Below are 19,000 nucleotides of genomic sequence, written 5' to 3'. Positions count from 1 at the left end.
TTGAACAACCAAATGACTCATAATTCTAGCCTCATTCAACAAATGAACTCAATTAATTGTGGTTTACTTGAGGACTCTATCACAACAGATTTAAGGTAACTGCATAAAAACTCAATGTTGTAATTTTCTAGGAAAACTTTCCTTGGGGAAAAAGTATCTCTTCAATTTTGCTCTCAACTTCCAAAGCTAAATTCTCATTTCTTTCTTCCAAATCACACGATTCATTTGTAGCTTAAATAAGGGCAGGGCTGCTTATCAAAACCCAGATCAAGATAAGTCTGCTGCCAGCACACCTGGCATAAAGGTAGGTGAATATTCCATTCAGGCAATACAAAATACGTACTTGAATTTTCCTGAACTGCCACTAGATGGGATCAAAAGGCACCATGGAGAGAAGGTGGGGGGAGGTGAGAACTGGGGGGAGGGGGAGGGACTAAAATCCTGTCAGTGGCTTAGAGCACCTCCCTTGCAAGTTATATGCCCACAAATTCAATTTTCCTATTGGCCAGTGGGCCAAATGGGCCAAGCACCATCCTGGCACCTCAGCTGCCTTGTGATCCCTGGTGCCCCCAAACAATTTCTGGCCACACTTCAGCCAAGTGTGCAGGCACTACAAGGGATAAGACCCCTAGCAAACAGCACAGTGAAATGATGTGTGCACATCAGGACCAGGAACTGCAAGCCTCCACAAAGCACATGTGTTAGCACTGCGGTAAATCTGGAGAGCACCACACCCATTAGCTGTGCGCCACAACTGAAGGGTACACACTTCTCAGCCAGCGTGTGCAAATCACTAGGCACACTGATGCTAAAAGTGTAGGTACTACGACCCTCTCTCTCTCTCTCTCTCTCTCTCTCTCTCTCTCTCTCTCTCTCTCTCTCTCTCTCTCTCTCTCTCTCTCGCTCCCCTCCCATCCTGCCTCCAAGCATCACAAATAAAAGAAAGGAATGGGGGTGGGAGGCGGTGGAGGGAGGTGGAGACGGGAGATGCCTCAAAGGGCAGGAGCTCAGGACAGTCTTTCTAGCACCAAAGGCCTCTCAGATAGCACAGCTGCCGTGTGAGTCCCTCACCATCATCACAGCAGTATGGACAACCATAAAGGGAAGGGACTTGGGGAAGAGGAAGAAAACTAAAAAAATAAACGTATCAACTCATTGAAAACAGATGTTTTCAGGGGCACAGGAGAATACAGGGGTTAAGGTGCTTGCTTTGCACACACTGCCCACCCCCCCACCCTCCCTCCCACCTCCCAACCCAGTTCAAATCGTTGGCGTATATAAGGTCCCTGATGCAGAGTCAGGCCTAGTCCTTGAATACTGCTGGATGTGGTAAAAAAAAAAAACAACCAATAGCAAAAAAATACTTTTGAAAAAGAAAGTTGGGCAGGAGAGAGAGCACAGAAGGTGGAGCAGGCATGGTGCCTCCAGGAGTGATCCCTGAGCACTGCCAGGTATGAACTCAAAACATAATGAAGAAAAAGAAAATCATCCAACAGTCCTTGATAAAGTCCATCTTGAAGTCATTTAACCAATCTTATAAGAAAGCGGACAAAGATAAGGGTTGAGAATAGGCATTCTTGACCAAGGTCGAGAAAAGGCAGGATTTACCAAATCTGAAATTAATAATAGTTCAATTTTATACAAAAGTGGGGGTAGGGGGAATGTTTGGGTGGTTAAATAAAAATATGCTCTATCCTTGGCTCTTGGAGAATTGAAATTGTACACTGATTTAAAAAAAAAATTGTTCTAGTAGTGAAGACTAACTTAACATTTCGCAAACTCCTGTACCTGGAATCTTTTTCTCCCCAAGTAAACAGAACCTTATGTGAACTTCCTGGTACAACAGGAATCCGAACCATCCATTTTAACAATACAGCCAGCACCAGAAATTTACATAGCTAAACCAACTGCTTTGTTCTTCAGGGAAATTCCCTGCATTTGAGTTTATTAATGAATCTTCTATTCAACATTTTTATGTAAAAAGACTCATTTTAAAGTTTTTTTCACATATTTGCAAAATGAGATAATGTTAGCTTTCTGGAAAAATGAATTCAGTTCTGCAGAGGCTTTCGCAGCTGCCTCTACCCCAAAGGCTGCCATAAGGATGCATGACTTACTGCCTACCTTATTTTTTAACCTAAAACATATGCAGAAGTAGCCATATGATGTATTAGTGTCTGTGGCATGATAAATTTTAATCAGCAACTTTCAGTGAGAGTCCAGGAAAATTTCATACCAAAATCAAAACAGGAGGTTGAAAACACAGCCACACAAACTCCCCCAAACCAGTGTGAGCTACTGTGAATATAAATATAAAAATCAAGAAGGCTGAGATAAAAACAAATAACAACACAGGAAAAAAGCAAAATGAGCTCCAAGTGCCAAGTAAACAACAGGTCTTTCTCCTACCACGGGGCTGCCCAAGCGGTGAAGCGAGGGCAAAGGGGAGCAGTACTCAAAGGTCCCCTTCCAACCTAGTTTCCTTCCTGCACCCCCCCCTCCCCTGCGTGGCCCCCAGTCTCATGGCCTGGCCCCCACTTACCCGCTTTTCATCTATGCCCCTTTGGAATATTCTGAGGGTCCAGACCGGCTGCCGAGGCTCCTGAGCGCATCTGGCAAGGCCAGATGCCCTCACATGTATGAGGAGGGGAGCGAGGATGCAAGCCAGATCAACAGATGAGAGCAAACCAAGATGGTTCGGAAAAGATCATTTAATTTCTCAGCTAAGTAGTACTTAATTTACTCCTGGAACTCATTTCAAGAAAATACATGTAATTTTAAACTAATCTGAGATAGTATCTGTTAAAGAAAATCAACTGAAATGACCTCGTTAATTAGTAATTAGGATAATCACACTAAAGTCGGGGTTAGATAGAATATTGGCTTTCCTTAGACATGAACAGAAATTTTCAACCCATAAGCTCACAACCATTGCTTGTATTTAATTGTTTTAAATATATATATATATATATATTTTTTGTGGAGTTCATGCCCAATTCAAGCAGCCTAATCAATGGCTGAATGAATAGCAATACTCTACATAAAAAAATATGTATTTTTTTAAAAACAGCTCTAATCAATATACAACTTATAAGCTATTATATTATTAGTAATATTTTTGTAGCATATATTGTATAATGGATACATACCCAAACTCCTATTCCTGGGGTTTAAAAAAATTTAATCTTAATCAGTAATTTTTTTCCCTATGTATAGCTATTGATTTAAAAACATATGCATGGGATATATACATATATATGGAATATATGGGCTGGAGCAATAGCACAATGGTAGGGCGTTTGCCTTGTGTGCAGCCAGTCCGGCTGAGCCGGGTTCGATTCCTCCGCCCCTCTTGGAGAGCACGGCAAGCTACCGGGAGTATCTCGCCTGCATGGCAAAGCCTGGCAAGCTCCCCGTGACGTATTCAATATGCCAAACACAGTAACAATAAGTCTCAAAATGGAGACGTTACTGGGCCCGCTCGAGCAAATCGATGAACAACGGGAGGACAGTGTTTGTTTGTTTGTATGGAATATATATACACATGTATATATAGAGAGAGAGATAGAGGTGGGGCCTCCCAAGCAGTGCTCAGTAGTTTCAAGAGTCCCACCAATGATTCTCAACCAACGGGCTGTCAGTTCAGTGCAGGTGACCCAAGATACAGTGGAGCTTAGGCCCTGCCGTGTTGGGGATCCCAGGCCACCCCAGAGGTGCTGGGGGCCTCCAAACCACACTCATTGGTACTCGGGGGCCTCCACGGCTGCACCCAGTGATGTTTGGGGGACAATCCAAGTGGCAGGACTTGAACTTGGATTGGGCACTACAATATTTCCCAGCCCCCTAAAGAATATATTATCTCTTCAAAAGTGAGGTGATCTGAGCAAGGCAGAGATAGTTCAGGGCTTGGTGAGTCCACCTCAATTCCTATGGGACGGAGTGTACTCCCCAGCCCCTTAAGCCACTGTGTCCCTGGATAAAGCAACAGCCGCTGGGCCCAGCACGGAACTGTTTGGCCCTGCTTGGCTGATGATTGAAGGAGTGACCTCTGACTGTGGGCACTAAATTGAGCCCCCACCACCACCAAAATGAAAAAGTGTGATGATGACCAAAAGATCGGCTCTTTTTCTGGCTCAATGAAGAAGGCTGAAGTTGCTTTCTCTTTTACACTGATAGGGGAATCAATCAGTGTAAAATACTGCCAGTAACAGCACTTTAGTGTCTACTCAAGCTAGTGATACTGGGCGAAATAGGAGCTGAAGAAACCCTACTATAATTCTAATTTTCATTTTTTCCACAGTTTGACCATTTTTCCACAGTTAATGGTGTTATTTCCACTTTGGGGAATTGCCTGTAATTTATACATACTTGCACGTATTGTATCTACTAGGGATATAATATCAATTTGTATGAGTTTTTCAGAAAATATTAATATTCTAAAGCACAGAACTTTCTATATAACACAATTTTTGGTAAAAACAATGACAATCTTACTATTTTATAGACTACTGAAGCCATTAGATAGTAAACTCACATTCACATACAAACACAGTATTTCTGGGTTGTTTTTTTTTTTCTTTTTGGGTCACACCCAGTGATGCACAGGAGTTACTCCTGGCTCTGCACTCAGAAATTATCCCTGGCCGTGCTCAGGGGACCATATGAGATGCTCAGAATCGAACCTGGGTCACCTGCGTGCAAGGCAAGCGCCCTACCCACTGTGCTATCGCTCCAGGCCCAGTATTTCTCTGTTTTCCCCATTGTCTGAGACTATGATCCACTATGTTATGGTGTGGACCAGCATTCATCAACCAGGGCCCAGATGCTGGAAGGGAGAACGACAGGTGAAAATTCTGTATTTGGGGAGCACGCGACTCGCGGGGACAAGGAAGCCACAGGAATGAAACAAGGTCAGAAAGGGAGAGGCTTGAGGAACACTGACGCAGACTCCGATGCTATCGTCCTCACAATTGAAAAAGTGCCAACTACAAACAAAGCCTTCTAGCCACTTCTCAGCCTATATGCCTGCACATTGACAAGAAATGTCAGCAAGTTACATTTCAGCTGACATATGTCTGGTTCCCAAAAAATGACTTTTTTCAGGAAACCTCTGGGAATGTTTTATATAGAAGTACTCAAGCGCATGATTAGGGGTTATAACTAAAAGCATTTTTTAAAAATTTACAAGTGTTTTTATTAATGCTTTAGGGCTATAGTGTCATTGAACCACATTGGCATGGGAATGTCAACATTCCTCCACTACTACCTCTAGGTCCCTTCTTGTCCCCATTCCAAACCCCCTTCTCCCCTCACCCCACTTCAGTCAGCTTAGTTTATAGGGAGACTCTCAGGGTCTGTTGCATTGGCTTTTTTTCCTTTACTATGATGAAAACTGCATTTTAAAGACTCAACACTTTAACAATACTATATTGCCATTTGACAGCATGATATGTTGACACCAGGAAAGTACAACTTCAGAAACAAATTAAGCTTGAGTCTCAATGTAAACATTTCTTAGAGAAGGAAATCTGCAAATGACCATCAGTACTGCTTTCCTCTAATCTATGGATTTTAAGCTCTTATTTGCACACATTAAAAATGTGAAAAATACATTAGAACAAGTGAAGTGCTTTAGGGTTGAAAGTGCTAAAACTGTGTCATTGTAACTGTCAATACATGACTTTTCCTTGTCAAAGTCTCAGAGGGAGAAGTAATGACCAAAAAATTATCTGACAGAAGACACATACTTCAGAAGAAAATTGATCTCGACATATTGATTTCAATATCATCCAATTAAAGAAAAGACGTCAGCAGTTTCTGAGCCAAGTGCTGGTTGGCTCACTAGTTTACATAAAGGCTGACTGTACTTTCAGAACTGCTTTATCAACCCTCCATTCTTCCACTGTGTTCATTTGGTGGCACAGAACACAAACATTTCAAGTTTTACAACTACCAGGCAAACTATTTTATATCCTTGCCCATTTCTCACTACAGACAGGCAGTTCATAGCTGATGGGCTAGCCTTGCTCATCCAAGGACACACAGCACACTCTCCCAATCTACTGCTTTCTTTAGACTAGCTTCTGCATGTCTAACCTCTGACAATTCTCCCAACCCTGGCCTTCCCAGCCATCTCTGTGCCTTAATCTACCGTGGTTGTCTCTCTTGTCTTAATCCTTAACTCATGTTACTAAGATGATAGGTTGTATAATGAAGTATACTTCTGAAATACTTCTAGAGAGCAGTTTTCTTGGTTTTGTGAACTAAACTCCTTGGAATTGATCTAGGTGTCCAAGGACAGATCAGTGGATCAGTGGAATGAAATACTGTGCAGCAGTAAGGAAGGATGAAATCATGCAATTTGCGGCAACTTGGATGGAATTGAAGGATATCTTGTTAAGCAAAGTAAGTCAAGGAAGAATGACAAATACTGAAGGATATCTTGTTAAGCAAAGTAAGTCAAGGAAGAATGACAAATACTAAATGACCTCAGTTATCTGTGGGATATAGAATAACAGGACAAGGGAAAGCGAGATATCAAAGAGAGGATATGCAGATTACCCTGATCCCTAGATTACTGAACTGAGAAGGATAGTGAAGGACAGAAATCAAGAGGAGAAATAGGAGGAGGCAAATCAGAGGCAACTGGGAAAAGAGGCACATAACTTACACACTGGAGGCGTAAAGATGTGTAGATACATAGACATCTATGTATCAGAGCCGCAAAACCAACAAAACTTAGCATGAGATCCAAACTACAACAACCAAACTTAAAAATGTACCTGTCATGGAAGCAGACAGGGGGGTGGGAACATGGGGACACTGGTGACAGGAAATGAGCACTGGCAACAGGATTGATGTTGGAACACTGCATGCCTGAAACTACAACCATGAATAACTTTGGAAATTATGGTGGCTTAAGAAAAATATTTTTTTAAATAAATTTTAAAAACTTGAAAAAGCAGAGGTGAAAGCCCACTTAAAAATAAAAAAAGAATATTTCTGGGTTTGGGTTTAAGTTACTTCTTTTTCATTAGACATTCAAATTTACTGGGTTTATTTATTTATTTTTTTCTTTTTAGGTCACACCCAATGATACACAGGGGTTACTCCTGGCTCATGCACTCAGGAATTACTCCTGGCGGTGCTCGGGGGATGATATGGGATGCTGGGAATTGAACTCGGGGTCTGCCGCATGCAAGGCAAACGCCCTACCCGCTGTGCTATTGCTCCAGCCCTGAAGTACTGTTTTAACCTCCCCAAAACAGCTACTTTTATTTTGAAGCCATGCCCAGCAGTGCTCAGGTATCATTCCTGGAGAGCTCAGGGAACTATATGGGGTGCCAGGGATAAAGCTTGGGGTTGGCTACACGCAAGGGAAGCACCTTACCCTCTGTATTATCTCTCTGGTGCCATACTTAACCTTGTTAAAGTGAATTCTTTCCTTACCTTAAGGTTAGGCCCCCAAGTTAAAATTGACCATGTGGAGTGCAAGGCTTTCCCTGTTACAACACCATAACCAGAACCAAGGAGTGATTCCAGTGACATCACATCCTCTGCAAGTGTGTGGCCCTGGGTTCCATCCCTGGCTGCTTCTCCTTAGTACCTACACTGGAACTGGCACCCCAGAAAAGTAGCATTTGGAGAGGCCTATGTGTGAGTCATTCTACAGATTCTATTCCTGGATGCCATGTATCTGGAATTCACATTCTTGATGTATCAAGTCTCTTTTTTAAAAATCTTAAGACAACTCAATGTATAACTCAGGGCCTGTTTTCTCATATGTGGAAAAAAAAAAAAAGAGAAAAAGAGGTATGTTCATGGGGCTGGGTGGCAGTATAGCAAGCAGGTAAGATGCTTGCCCTGCATGCAGCTGGCCGAGATTCAATCCCAAGCATCACATATGGTCCCATATGTGAGCCCTTCCAGGAGTGATCCCTGAGAACTGTTGGGGTGACCTGCCCCCCCCCAAAAAAAGGTACGTCCAATATTGACATTATTTGTGAGACATGAAATATAAGGCCAATCTGTATCATATGTAAGTCAAAATAAGCAACAAAGCTTGCACAAATTAACTCAAAATTTAAAAAAATAAAAAGCACTTATCATTTCTTGTAAAGCATAAGAAATGTTCACTCATATTCAAGTATCTTTAGCTAATATGGCTTTGGCTATTCACTAAAAAGAAATAACGTCAGGGGCTGGAGCAATAGCACAGAGGGTAGGGCGTTTGCTTGGCACGTGGCCGACCTGGGTTTGATTCCCAGCATCCCATATAGTCCCCTGAGCACCGCCAGGGGTAATTCCTGAGTGCAGAGCCAGGAGTAACCTCTGTGCACCAGGTGTGACCCAAAAAGGAAAAAAAAAAAATAAAGTCATGCAATCAAGCAAAAATTCCTGCAAATTGCTTTTTAATAAGCAAGATGTATTATTCCTCCTGCTTCCGGCACGTAGGTTGCTACTGCATGTCTTTTTTTTTTTTCAATTTTTATTAGTGAAACACCATGAGGTATAGTTGTAGACTTACAAATTTTTGTGCTTGGATTTCAATTATACAATGATCAAATACCCATCCCTCCACCAGTGCCCATTTTCCACCACCACGGATCCCAGTATCCCTCCCACCCCCCATCCCTCCATCCCACCCTGCCTCTATGGCAGGGCATTCCCTTTTTTTCTCTCTCTCCTTTTGGGTGTTGTGGTTGTGCATGTTCTCTTGCTTTTTGTCAGTGATATGTACTGGAGGTGATGTCATAACAGTAGAGAGAAATTGCATTCTTTTCACAGCTCCTAATTCTCCACTATGTGAATAGGCCAGTTTATCTGACCAGCACTTATTTGACATCTATTTCCAGTATTTTACTATTGGAAATAATGCCGCAAAAACTTTGCAAATATGTGGCTTCACATTTGTGGTGCATCTTTATGACAGATTCCTCAAAGTGGAATATCTGGATTAAATGCAGCGTAGTGAGGCTATGCCAAATTGATCTTCTTGAGGTTGAACTATTTAAAAATTTTTAAATTTCACTGTTTTATCACAGCCTCCTCCAAAAATGCCATGTTCTAGATTTTCTTCCACTAGGAAAGTATAGCGATAGCACAGCGGGTAGGGCGTTCGCCTTACAAGCGGCCAACATGGCCAACCCGAGTTCAATTCCTCCGCCCCTCTCGGAGAGCCCGGCAAGCTACCGAGAGTATTCGATATGCCAGACACAGTAACAACAAAGTCTCCAATGGAGACGTTACTGGGCCCGCTCGAGCAAATCGACGATCAACGGGAGGGCCTTTACCTTTACCTTTTAGGAAAGTATAGCATAACTTTTATTTTGCATTTCAATTGTGCAAAAAGATATGACTAAGGGGCATCTGCTTCTTGTTTTATTAAAATAGGGACCTGCATTCCGCTAAGAATATAAAAGGACCCTCTAGAGTGTGAGGCTTTCCCTGTGACAACACCCAGATTAGCTTTCATGGATGCAAAGAACTCCAGGCCAAGACAACTTGGCGAAACTGTCTCTGACATTCGACCAAAAGTCATTCTCCAGAAGCTTGTGTTCGCTCATTAAGACGTATCTCTCTTTCTCTCCCCTCACATACAAATTTCTTTCAATAAACCATTTTGTTTCCCAAAAATAAAATAGGGTCCTATAAACCGTGCTTAGACACTGCACTGCAGGGATGTGAGGAGGACATGTAGGGCCAGGGATCAAACTCTAGGCCTCAAGATGCACGTGCTCTCCCATTTGAACCCTCTTCCCAGTCCCCCGTCTTTTCTTTCTCTGTGACTTGTCCATTCATATTTTTGCTACCTGCTTTTAGATTTACTTAATTTCTTCAAGTCATTCTATTTTAGGACCTTGTTTTTTGTTCAAGTCACTGCTGACTCATCTGAACTACTGCATTAGCCTCTTAACTGGTCTCCTTGCTTCCACCCTTGTTTGTTCTCACAATGTAATCTGATTTTTCTTTTTTAAGAATCGTAACATCAGGGCTGGGAAGGCAGCTCAGCAGCAAAGTGCCTGCCTTGCATGTGTGAGGCCCTAAACTCAAACACACACACACACACACACACACACACACACACACACACACACACACACACACCCATTAGATTAGGGAGGTAAGTCAAAGGACCAGAGCACATGTTTTGCACATGGAAGCCCCAGGTTCTGTTCCTAGCACCACAAGGTTCCTTCAAACATCATACATCATACCATAAGAGGCTTCCAAGTAACACAGGGTATCTCCCTGTACCCCTCCAAAAACCTCCCCCTAGTAAAAAGTAATCAATACCATTCCCATACATATAATTTCTCCAGTGATTTTGATACAATCAAACTGAAATCTGTTACTTTATGTAAAGGCACAGTGGGCATATAAGGAAAAGAATCTACCATATTCTTCCTGAAACTCACCTGCCCTGTCAAGTTTTTGTCCCCTGCCCACAGCTAAGCACATCCCCATCTGGAGGTTGGATCTGAGTGGATGCCTGTCCTCACACAACGTGAAGGCCTCTCTCAGGAGATCACTGTCACTGTCCTCCCATTGTTCATCGATTTGCTCGAGCGGGCCCAGTAACGTCTCCATTGGAGACTTTGTTGTTACTGTGTTTGGCATATCGAATACATCACGGTTAGCTTGCCAGGCTCTGCCGTGCGGGCGAGATACTCTCAGTAGCTTGCCGGGCTCTCCAAGAGGGGCGGAGAACTCGAACTCGGGTCGGTCATGTCCTTGTAAAACTGCCCTCCTTCCTGACCCAAGCACACTCTCCTCTACTTTCTCCCTAGCATCTCGATATCTGACATTTGGAACTCCCCAGCAGGGTCCAGGGAGCCCCCGTGTCACTCCCACTGATACTCATCCAAGTTGAGACCAGTTTAGTGCTCAAGCCCAGTGATAACATGTAGCTCTGGTTTCAGCAGTGTTGGGGGGTCAACAAGCCCACACCCAGTGTTGCACAGGAGCCACCGGGCTTAATTACAGAGAACAGGGCTAGAGCTTAAACTCAGGACCTTGTGCATACGCTGCATTTCATGCTTAATTTCTCACATGGTTATTCCTGGGGGCTCTCTAGAATACTGGATCTGAAATACAGAAGGGCTTTTTCCTATACACAACTGTTGGTCCTTTATCAGGACACATAATGTCATGTAAATAACCTTCAATATACCCCAAATCATTTCAGGATACCCTAAACTAGTTACTTCTTCCAAACCTCCAATTCATTCATACAGTCTAAGTTTAAGATTTTTTTTATGCTGTCTTTAACTTATTATCTATATCCACACTGCTTTCAACTCTTTCAGTGATGCTTTGGTAGGTATTCATAATTAAAGACGTGAGGAAGCCTACCACCAAAACCCACAAATACCAGAAAGAGGATTAATTTCTAGTGGAAAATCAATGGTAATTTTGATTTGGAATAAAGACATTTAATGTTAAGCACTCTAAACAATGACACAGAATATGGATTTAAGTCATAAGACAAAATATACCATCTAAATTCTATATGGAAGTACAAACACATCAGTTTTTATCTGTCCCCTCAACATAAAGCACCATAATTAAATAGTTAGGGCTTTCTATACAAGATGCCTAACTCATAGAGGAGGTAATTGAATGATGCGCCAATCATTCGGTGGTACACTGCACTGTCATTAAACGTCAGGCAATAAGTGCTGCGTGAAGGGATAGGAAATAAATCCTGAAGCACTTCTCAAGCTGTCAAGCACAGATCCAATAGCATTGTTTCATCACTTCACTGCTTTTTGCTGTTGTCTTCTGGAGTCATAGCAGTATTGCTTGGGGAACCATACGATACCGGAAATCAAATTCAGGACTTCTACACACACTCCAGCCCTTTGCATGATTTCCCTGGCTCCATCACTGCCAAATTTACAAAATAGTGATCCTATTTTATAAAATAGTTTATTTATATGTATATAAGTTTAAAAATTTACCCAAAATAAGAGTTTTGGATGTGAGTGTGAGAGAACGCCTTATTATTTTAAATCTTTGGCACAAATGCTTTATACAGTCATCAAGAAAGAGTGTGTGTGGACATCGAATGCTCAGATTTTTCCATCCAGAATTGCAATTTCCTTCCCTGCCTCTCCTGTGCACAAGGGTACTTTCAAATGATAGAGTCACTTGAAAGAGTACTTTAGCCAGCAAATTACAGTTTCTAAGGTCAGAACACAAAAGGCTGTATGGGAAGTTGATGAGCAGTAAACCAAGTAAGAGGACTTTAGTATCTTCTTATGTGTTATGGATACTACCATCAGCTTTACAATGTAGCACTGTCCTCCTGTTGTTCATCAATATACCTGAGCAGGCACCAGTAACGTCTCCATTGTGAGACCTGTTGTTACTGTGTTTGGCATATCTAATATGCCCTGGGGAGCTTGCCAGGCTCTGCCATATGGGCGGGATACTCTCGGTAGCTTGCCGAGAAATGAACCTGGATCAGCCACGTGCAGGGCAAATAAATGCCCTACCTACTGTGCTATCGCTCCAGTTCTACTATACATACATTAAAAAAAAAATTATAAAAAAAAAAAAAACAAGGGACCAGAAAATGCGTTTGCGTCTACTGGAAACCAACAAGAGGTTCTTGGGAATTTGTTAAAGGACGTCATACTCTTAAACATTCCCGATCAAAGCAGTGCATCATTTAAAAAGCAGGTCTGAGGGTTACTGAGGGGTACTTGCAGCAGAGGTGCACAAACCCAGAGCTCCCAAATCATGTGCTGAAACCTTAAGAACCATTCTCCTCCAGCCCCTAAAAAGCAGACTACATCTAAGCAACCACTTTAGCAATTTTTTTTCCCTCTGAAGAACAGTCAAAATGTTTTACATCTAAGTAGGTATTTCTCAGTTTCCTGGGAAACTAATATAAAATGGAAATAAAGACATAAAGGGCAAACTATCAAAGTGACTGTACTTTGGATTTGGTATCCTGACCTTGTTTCTATGGAAACAATAGACAAATGATGAAACTGAAGTTTATCTGATCACTTTTTAAGGGGGGGAAAATGACAACAAATTGAAATTTAACTGTAAAATACAGAAAGCAAATTCCATTCTCCTAACATCTATTTTTTTCAATTTTTCTGATTTAATACTCCTTTATCATAGCTTTGTGCTTAATGTTTTGTACTTTATCAGCCCTCATGACTGCTTTGAAAGTCTTACATGCTCACCTTCAATTTGAGATCATCAGAACAAACTGATACATATCAACCTGGGGCTGGAATGACAGCACAGAAGGGAGGGCACTTGCCTTGCATGTGGCTGATCTAGGTTTGATCCCCGTCATCCCAGTTGGTTTCCCAACTGGTCAGGAGCGATCCCTGAGTTCAGAACCAGGAATGAGCTCTGAGCACAGTCGGATGTGGGCCCAAAAAACAAACAAAACAACATAAAATATATCAACCCCACTTAACTGATTAGTAGACTTGGGCTATTATTGCATTACCTCTACCTTTACTGGTTTTGTTTTGGGACCACACCTGGCGGTGTTCAAAGGCTACTCCCCACTTAGAGCTCTGTGTCAACCCAGGCGGTGCTTGGGAGACCAGGCAGGGCAGAGTATCAGACCCAGACCTCTCACATCAAAGCATTTACTCAAGTCTTGGTCATCTCCCTGGCTGGTATTCTCCTCTCCTTTATCCTTATTCACTATAATAAATGGACAGACAGGATGTGTGCTATGTACAAGAAACTTGGAATGGTTGCGAGATCAGACTAAGCTTGAGATAGGCCTACCATATGGTAAAATTAGGAATACAAGATGCACTCTAATAAGTTTTTAAGGACCCCAAGAACTGAAGCTGACATAGCTACTCTCTCCATGCGGGTCTCTAATATTGAGTACTTATGTGACTCATATTTCAGATTTCTAAGTCTCGAGTTCTTTACAAGCAATACAAAGAGAATGTACATGTTCTCATTGGTAACTGAAAGTGCCCAAATAAGACATGCATGAAAGCGTATATCTTAAAAGATTTATATAGATGTCCTATTTTGGTCTCTCATCCAACACTACTCATTATATAAAACTGTATATCTTAAAGAGAATTCAAATCTTTAAAAAAAATTAAACAGAAGTTCGATTTTGATCTCCTGTCCAACACTACTCATCTGATTTATAAAAATTTGCCAGAGGCTTATCTTCTAGCACCAAGCAGTGCAGAAATCTTTGCAAGTACTTACATGCTTTGCGTTTAAAGACACAATTCATATAGTTTATTCACTCTTTCACAATATTTGAATATTCTGAAAAGGAGCATTTCCCAGCTACAAAGGCATATCCATCAAATGGGTGGATCCACAAGCTTAATTATTCTCTTAGAAAAGTTACAAGTCCAATGTAAGTTTAAATAAAAGAGCAATATGGTATCTGCCCTACATAAATGAAATAATCTTTGACATTTAAATGAAACAAATGAGCTATTCTGGGTTTGACTTTTTTTAATGATACAAAGTCTTTGACTTAAAGAACAGTCTTCATTAAAGAACCACTTTGTTATCCAAAATTATTCTTACCTAGTCTCATCCCTTTCCAAAACTCAAGAACAAAAAAAAAAATATATCAAACATTCCACCTCTGTTACACCCACAGACCTGAGCTTAGTGAAGAACTTCCACCTCAATGTGCTTAGTTCTTACAACTGAACAGAATTCTACTGGCAAGCGGGGGAGGAAGAAGTGGAGACAAGCATACTTATGCAGGATCTGACATCTTAATTCCCAACCCTTAACACTAGGGAATCAAAGTCTCCATCTGCTTTTTTCTCTACAAACTTTTGGCCATAGTCGTATCAATCCACGCCAGCCTCCTTGAGGAAAGGGCAACGTGTGGAATGGTCCACGCAGCGGAGCTGAAATACTTGGCCGCAAGTGAGAAATTTTTACCTAAAGGAATTTCGACAGGGTGTCCTTTAGGTTATAAAATTTAAAAAAGTAACCCCCTTTCTCTGCTGCTCTGCCAGTAATATAGCAATCCTTTCACCATTTCTAAAAGCCTCCTCTCCCACCATTTTCTTCCACTGTTCAGATTGTGGTTGGAAAAGAATAAAAACCAGTGTTCCTTCAAGGCGTCTGAAAACCATCTGCCTGTTAAAAACAGCACGTAAACTCTCCTATGTCAGTCTCTATTATGAAGTTAAAGAAACCCCAAACATCTACGTCACAATTGTCCTGAGTGTCAACTACTTAAAGAAAAGGGACCAAGATAACGGGTGGGACAGCGGAGCCCATACCTGGTTCCTACGCTCAGGTGCCCACACACCTATGCATAAGTTAGCGCACAGGAGAGGGAGACTCCGTAAAGGGGTATTGACGTTTCACTGTGAAAAGGGAGTGAATCTTAAAAAAGAAACAAAGGAAAGAAAAAAAAAAGTCAAGTCCCAAGGGATGTTCAAATAGCGCCTTAGGGTCTCGGGGTCAGGCTGGGGATGAATGGGAAAGGGTGGGAGATTTGGGTGTCGAGAGGTTCAAGACACTGAGCGGCCACGGGGAGGAAGAAGGGGAGGGGAGCAACCTCCGTCCCGGTGCCCCGGGAATCCGACTCCAGGCAGGATCCCAGCGAAGGCGCCCCGGGATCCGACTCCGCTCATGTCTTGAAGCAAGAGCTGTGGGATCCAACTCCGGACGGGATCCCGGCGCACCAGCCCCGGGATCCAAGCACCGGGATCCGACTCTGGGCAGGATCCCGGGGCCCGAGCCCAGGGAACCTGACTCCGGGCAGGATCCTGGCGCCCGAACCCCGGCGATTTGACTCCGGGCAGGATCCTGGTGATCTGACTCCGGGCAGGATCCCGGCGTCCGAGCCCCGGGGATTGGACTCCGGGCAGGATCCTGGTGATCTGACTCCAGGCAGGATCCTGGTGATCTGACTCCGGGCGCGACCCCGGCGCCCGAGCCCCGGGGATCGGACTCCGGGCAGGATCCCGGAGATCTGACTCCGGGCAGGATCTTGGCGCTCGAGTCCCCGGGCGTGGGGGGGCCGCCACCACCAGAGGCTGCGCTCCGGAGTGGACGAGGGAGGGCGCGCCGGCCGCCGCCCCCTTACCTTCGGGCATCTCCCGGTCGCTGATGTGCTGCAGGTGGTGGCCCTCGCCCGCTCCCAAATCCAGCTCGCCGGGATCCACGGCCGCCGCCTCCGGCGCCACCACCACGGCGTCCCCGGCGGCCGCCGCAGCCGGCTCGGGCGCTGCCGCCGCGGCCGCCACCGCGTTCCCGGCGCCGGTCGCCGGCTCCCGCGCTACCGCCGCCGCGTTCCCGGGGGCCGCCCCGTAGGTGTCTGCCGCGTCGTCGGGCGCCGCGGACCCCCGGCGCCGGCCCAGCTTGGGGCTGGCATTGGGGGACACGCAACAGGACAGAGTGTTCCCCATGGGGCGCCACCACCGCTCCTCGCCGCCGTGGGCTGCACAGTTGCCCCGACGCCGCCGCCGCCGCCGCCCTGGGCAGGCGCCCCCTCCCCCAACAATGGCGCGCCCGGGTCCTGGCAGCAGCCCCCGCTAGTCCTCTGGCCCCGCTGGCTCGCCCCCTCCGACCCCGCTCGCCGGGCCCGGGCAGGGCCCCGGCCCCGGCCCCGGCCGCACCCCCGCTGCCGCGCTGCAGCCGCCTCCTCCCCCGAGTCAACTACTCTGCGAGGGCGGTGACCAGCCCAGCTTATTTAAAAGGGGTGGGAACCCGACGAGCGCTGAAAAGCGCAGCCACTGCCGGGAGAGAGCGCGGCCAGAGCTCCTCCTCCTTCCGCCGCCGCCTCCTAACTGAAGGCAGCGCGACCTGGCCCGCGCCCACCAACCGGAAGGCGTCCTGAGATCACCTGGTTTGCCGGGGCCCAATCCCGCCCAGAGTTCCCGCCACGCTCCCGCCCCGCAGCCCACGCACGTGACTCACAAAGGCCCGCCCCCGGCCGCCCCGCCCCGCCCACCTCGCGGAGCGCTGGGGACTCGGGTTTCCATTCATCGGCCGCAGTCCCGAGCGAGCTTTCCGGTCCTGCGGGAAGGGCCAGTGGCGGCGGGGTGGGGGCATTCATTTGTCCCAGTCGGCCGCGGCCAGTGGGCTCTAAAGAAAGTCCCTGTTAGTTAAAAACTTTTAAAAAATGCCGGTTCCCTTCTTACCTCGGTTTCTCCAGGTCTGACAGCTGACTCATTGGCTGTTTGGCTCACCCAACTTGAACACCTGAGTTGTGACCGTTTGGGGAACTTCGTGTCCCCCTCCTGCCCTCCAAAAAAAGTGTTCGTTCCCATCTGCAGTTTGACCACAGCAAACTCACCCTCCCTCCCACGCCCCCCACCACCTGCCCGGATCCCGTAACGGGCTGTGACCGTTCGTCCAGAGTGAGGCTGGAGGACACGTCACTCCTCCGCTTCCCGGGCAGTGGAACCGAGACTTGAGTTCGTCCCCTCCCTGGCGCGATACATCGGGGCTCATCAAGTCACTTTCCCCCAACCACCACTGCAGACACTTCCAGGTTTCTGGTCTTCAGCCAACTCCAAACGAAGAAAACACGATTTTCTCTTACACGTGAAGAAGCATGCCATGGGATTTTTCACGGTCCTGGCTTGATCATGAGAACATCTGGCAAGCACTGGCCATGCACCCGATTCTTCCAAGGGAGGTGGTCCATTGACTCCCATCTCCCCACACCATTTTACCGAAGAAACTGTGAAGCAGAAGTGACTTTTCCAAAGTCACGTGATTGCTCAGGGGTGGAGCTGGGATTTGATGCCAAAAAGTCTGGGTCCCCACAGGCCCCTTATGGTGATTACCAGAACGTAAGGTAGAAATACAAGCTGGGAGGAGGAGATCTTATTTATTTGGGTGGGTGGGGGTGAGTTGTTTTGGTGGGGGTTTTTTTGTTTGTTTTTGTTTTGTTTTGTTTTGGTTTGGATGTGGGTGGGTGTGTTTAAGGCTTTCGGTTGTCTGCACGTGGAGTCTCTTGTATGTGCCGGGCACTTGTATGTGAGAGACCAGTTGAACAAGGAGACTTGATCTGGTGCTTTCTGAGTGAGGTCACTTTAGACACAAGGAGGATTGAAGGAAGCCACGAGACTGCTTAGGAGACTTTATCTGCTGGGAAAGGATTGTAGACCATTTGGCAGGAAGAACAAAAATGCTCGCTATGAGGAGGGAGGGAAGGAAAGGGAAAGAGGGAGAGAGAGAGGGAAGAAAGAGAGAGGAGGGGAGAAGAGAGGAAGGGGGAGAAGGGGAAGAAAGGGAGGAGAGGGAAAGAGAAAGAGGAGGGGAAAAGGAGGGAGGGGGAGAGAGAGAGATAGAGTGTAGTAGAGCTTCTGGTTTGGTGTCCTGGGTAGAAAGTGGTGACCACCTACACCAACCAACAAGAGGAATCAATTTGAAGTTCCAGATCAACTTTTGGCTCTGTTAAGTGAAAGACTGAAATAAATAGTGTTTTCTGGATGAGTTGAATATAAACTTCAATAGGTTAAGTTCACTTTCTTTTTTAAATTTTTATTAGTGAAACACCATGAGGTACAGTTGTAGACTTATAAATTTTTGTGCTTGGGTTTCAGTTATACAATGATCGAGTACCCATCCCTCCACCAGTGCCCATTCTCCACCACCACTGATCCCAGGTATTCCTCCCACACCCCATTCCCCCATCCCACCCTGCCTCTGTGGCAGGGCATTCCCTTTTGTTCTCTCTCTCTTTTTGGGTGCTGTGGTTTGCAAAAGAGGCAATGAGTGGCAGTCATGTTCGGTCTATAGTCTACTTTTAGCATGCATCTCCCATCCTGAGAGGATCCTCCCAACACCGTTTATTTGGTGCTCCCTTCTCTATCTGAACTGCCATTTCCCCTAGAGTGTATGGCTTGCCTCCAAGACATGGAGTAAGTCTCCTGGTACTTGTCTCGGCTATTCTTGGGTGTTAGTCTCCTATTTTATTACTTTAAGTTCCCCAGATGAACGCAATCTTTCTATGTCTATCCCTCTCTTTCTGACTCATTTCTAAGTTCATGTTCTA

General features: G+C 45.1%; 1 protein-coding gene across 2 annotated transcripts in view; it reads right to left on the bottom strand.

Moving 5' to 3' along the window:
* The window catches only part of CCNYL1 (cyclin Y like 1), a 48,682-nt gene extending 32,024 nt beyond the window's left edge, over positions 1–16,658 (bottom strand). The window contains exon 1 of one of the 2 annotated variants that reach the window (XM_056111600.1): positions 16,079–16,658. In XM_056111600.1, the coding sequence (XP_055967575.1) occupies positions 16,079–16,400 (322 nt within the window). In that variant the 5' untranslated portion in view covers positions 16,401–16,658. The remainder of the gene's footprint in view (positions 1–16,078) is intronic. The other variant, XM_056111599.1, reaches the window with a different exon arrangement.
* Positions 16,659–19,000: the final 2,342 nt, after the last annotated feature.

Source organism: Sorex fumeus, unplaced genomic scaffold, assembly GCF_029834395.1.
Source record: "Sorex fumeus unplaced genomic scaffold, SorFum_2.1 ptg000014l, whole genome shotgun sequence".
NCBI lineage: Eukaryota > Metazoa > Chordata > Mammalia > Eulipotyphla > Soricidae > Sorex > Sorex fumeus.
The sequence above is the reverse complement of the archived record's forward strand: the minus strand, read 5'-3'. Positions and strand labels throughout refer to the sequence as shown.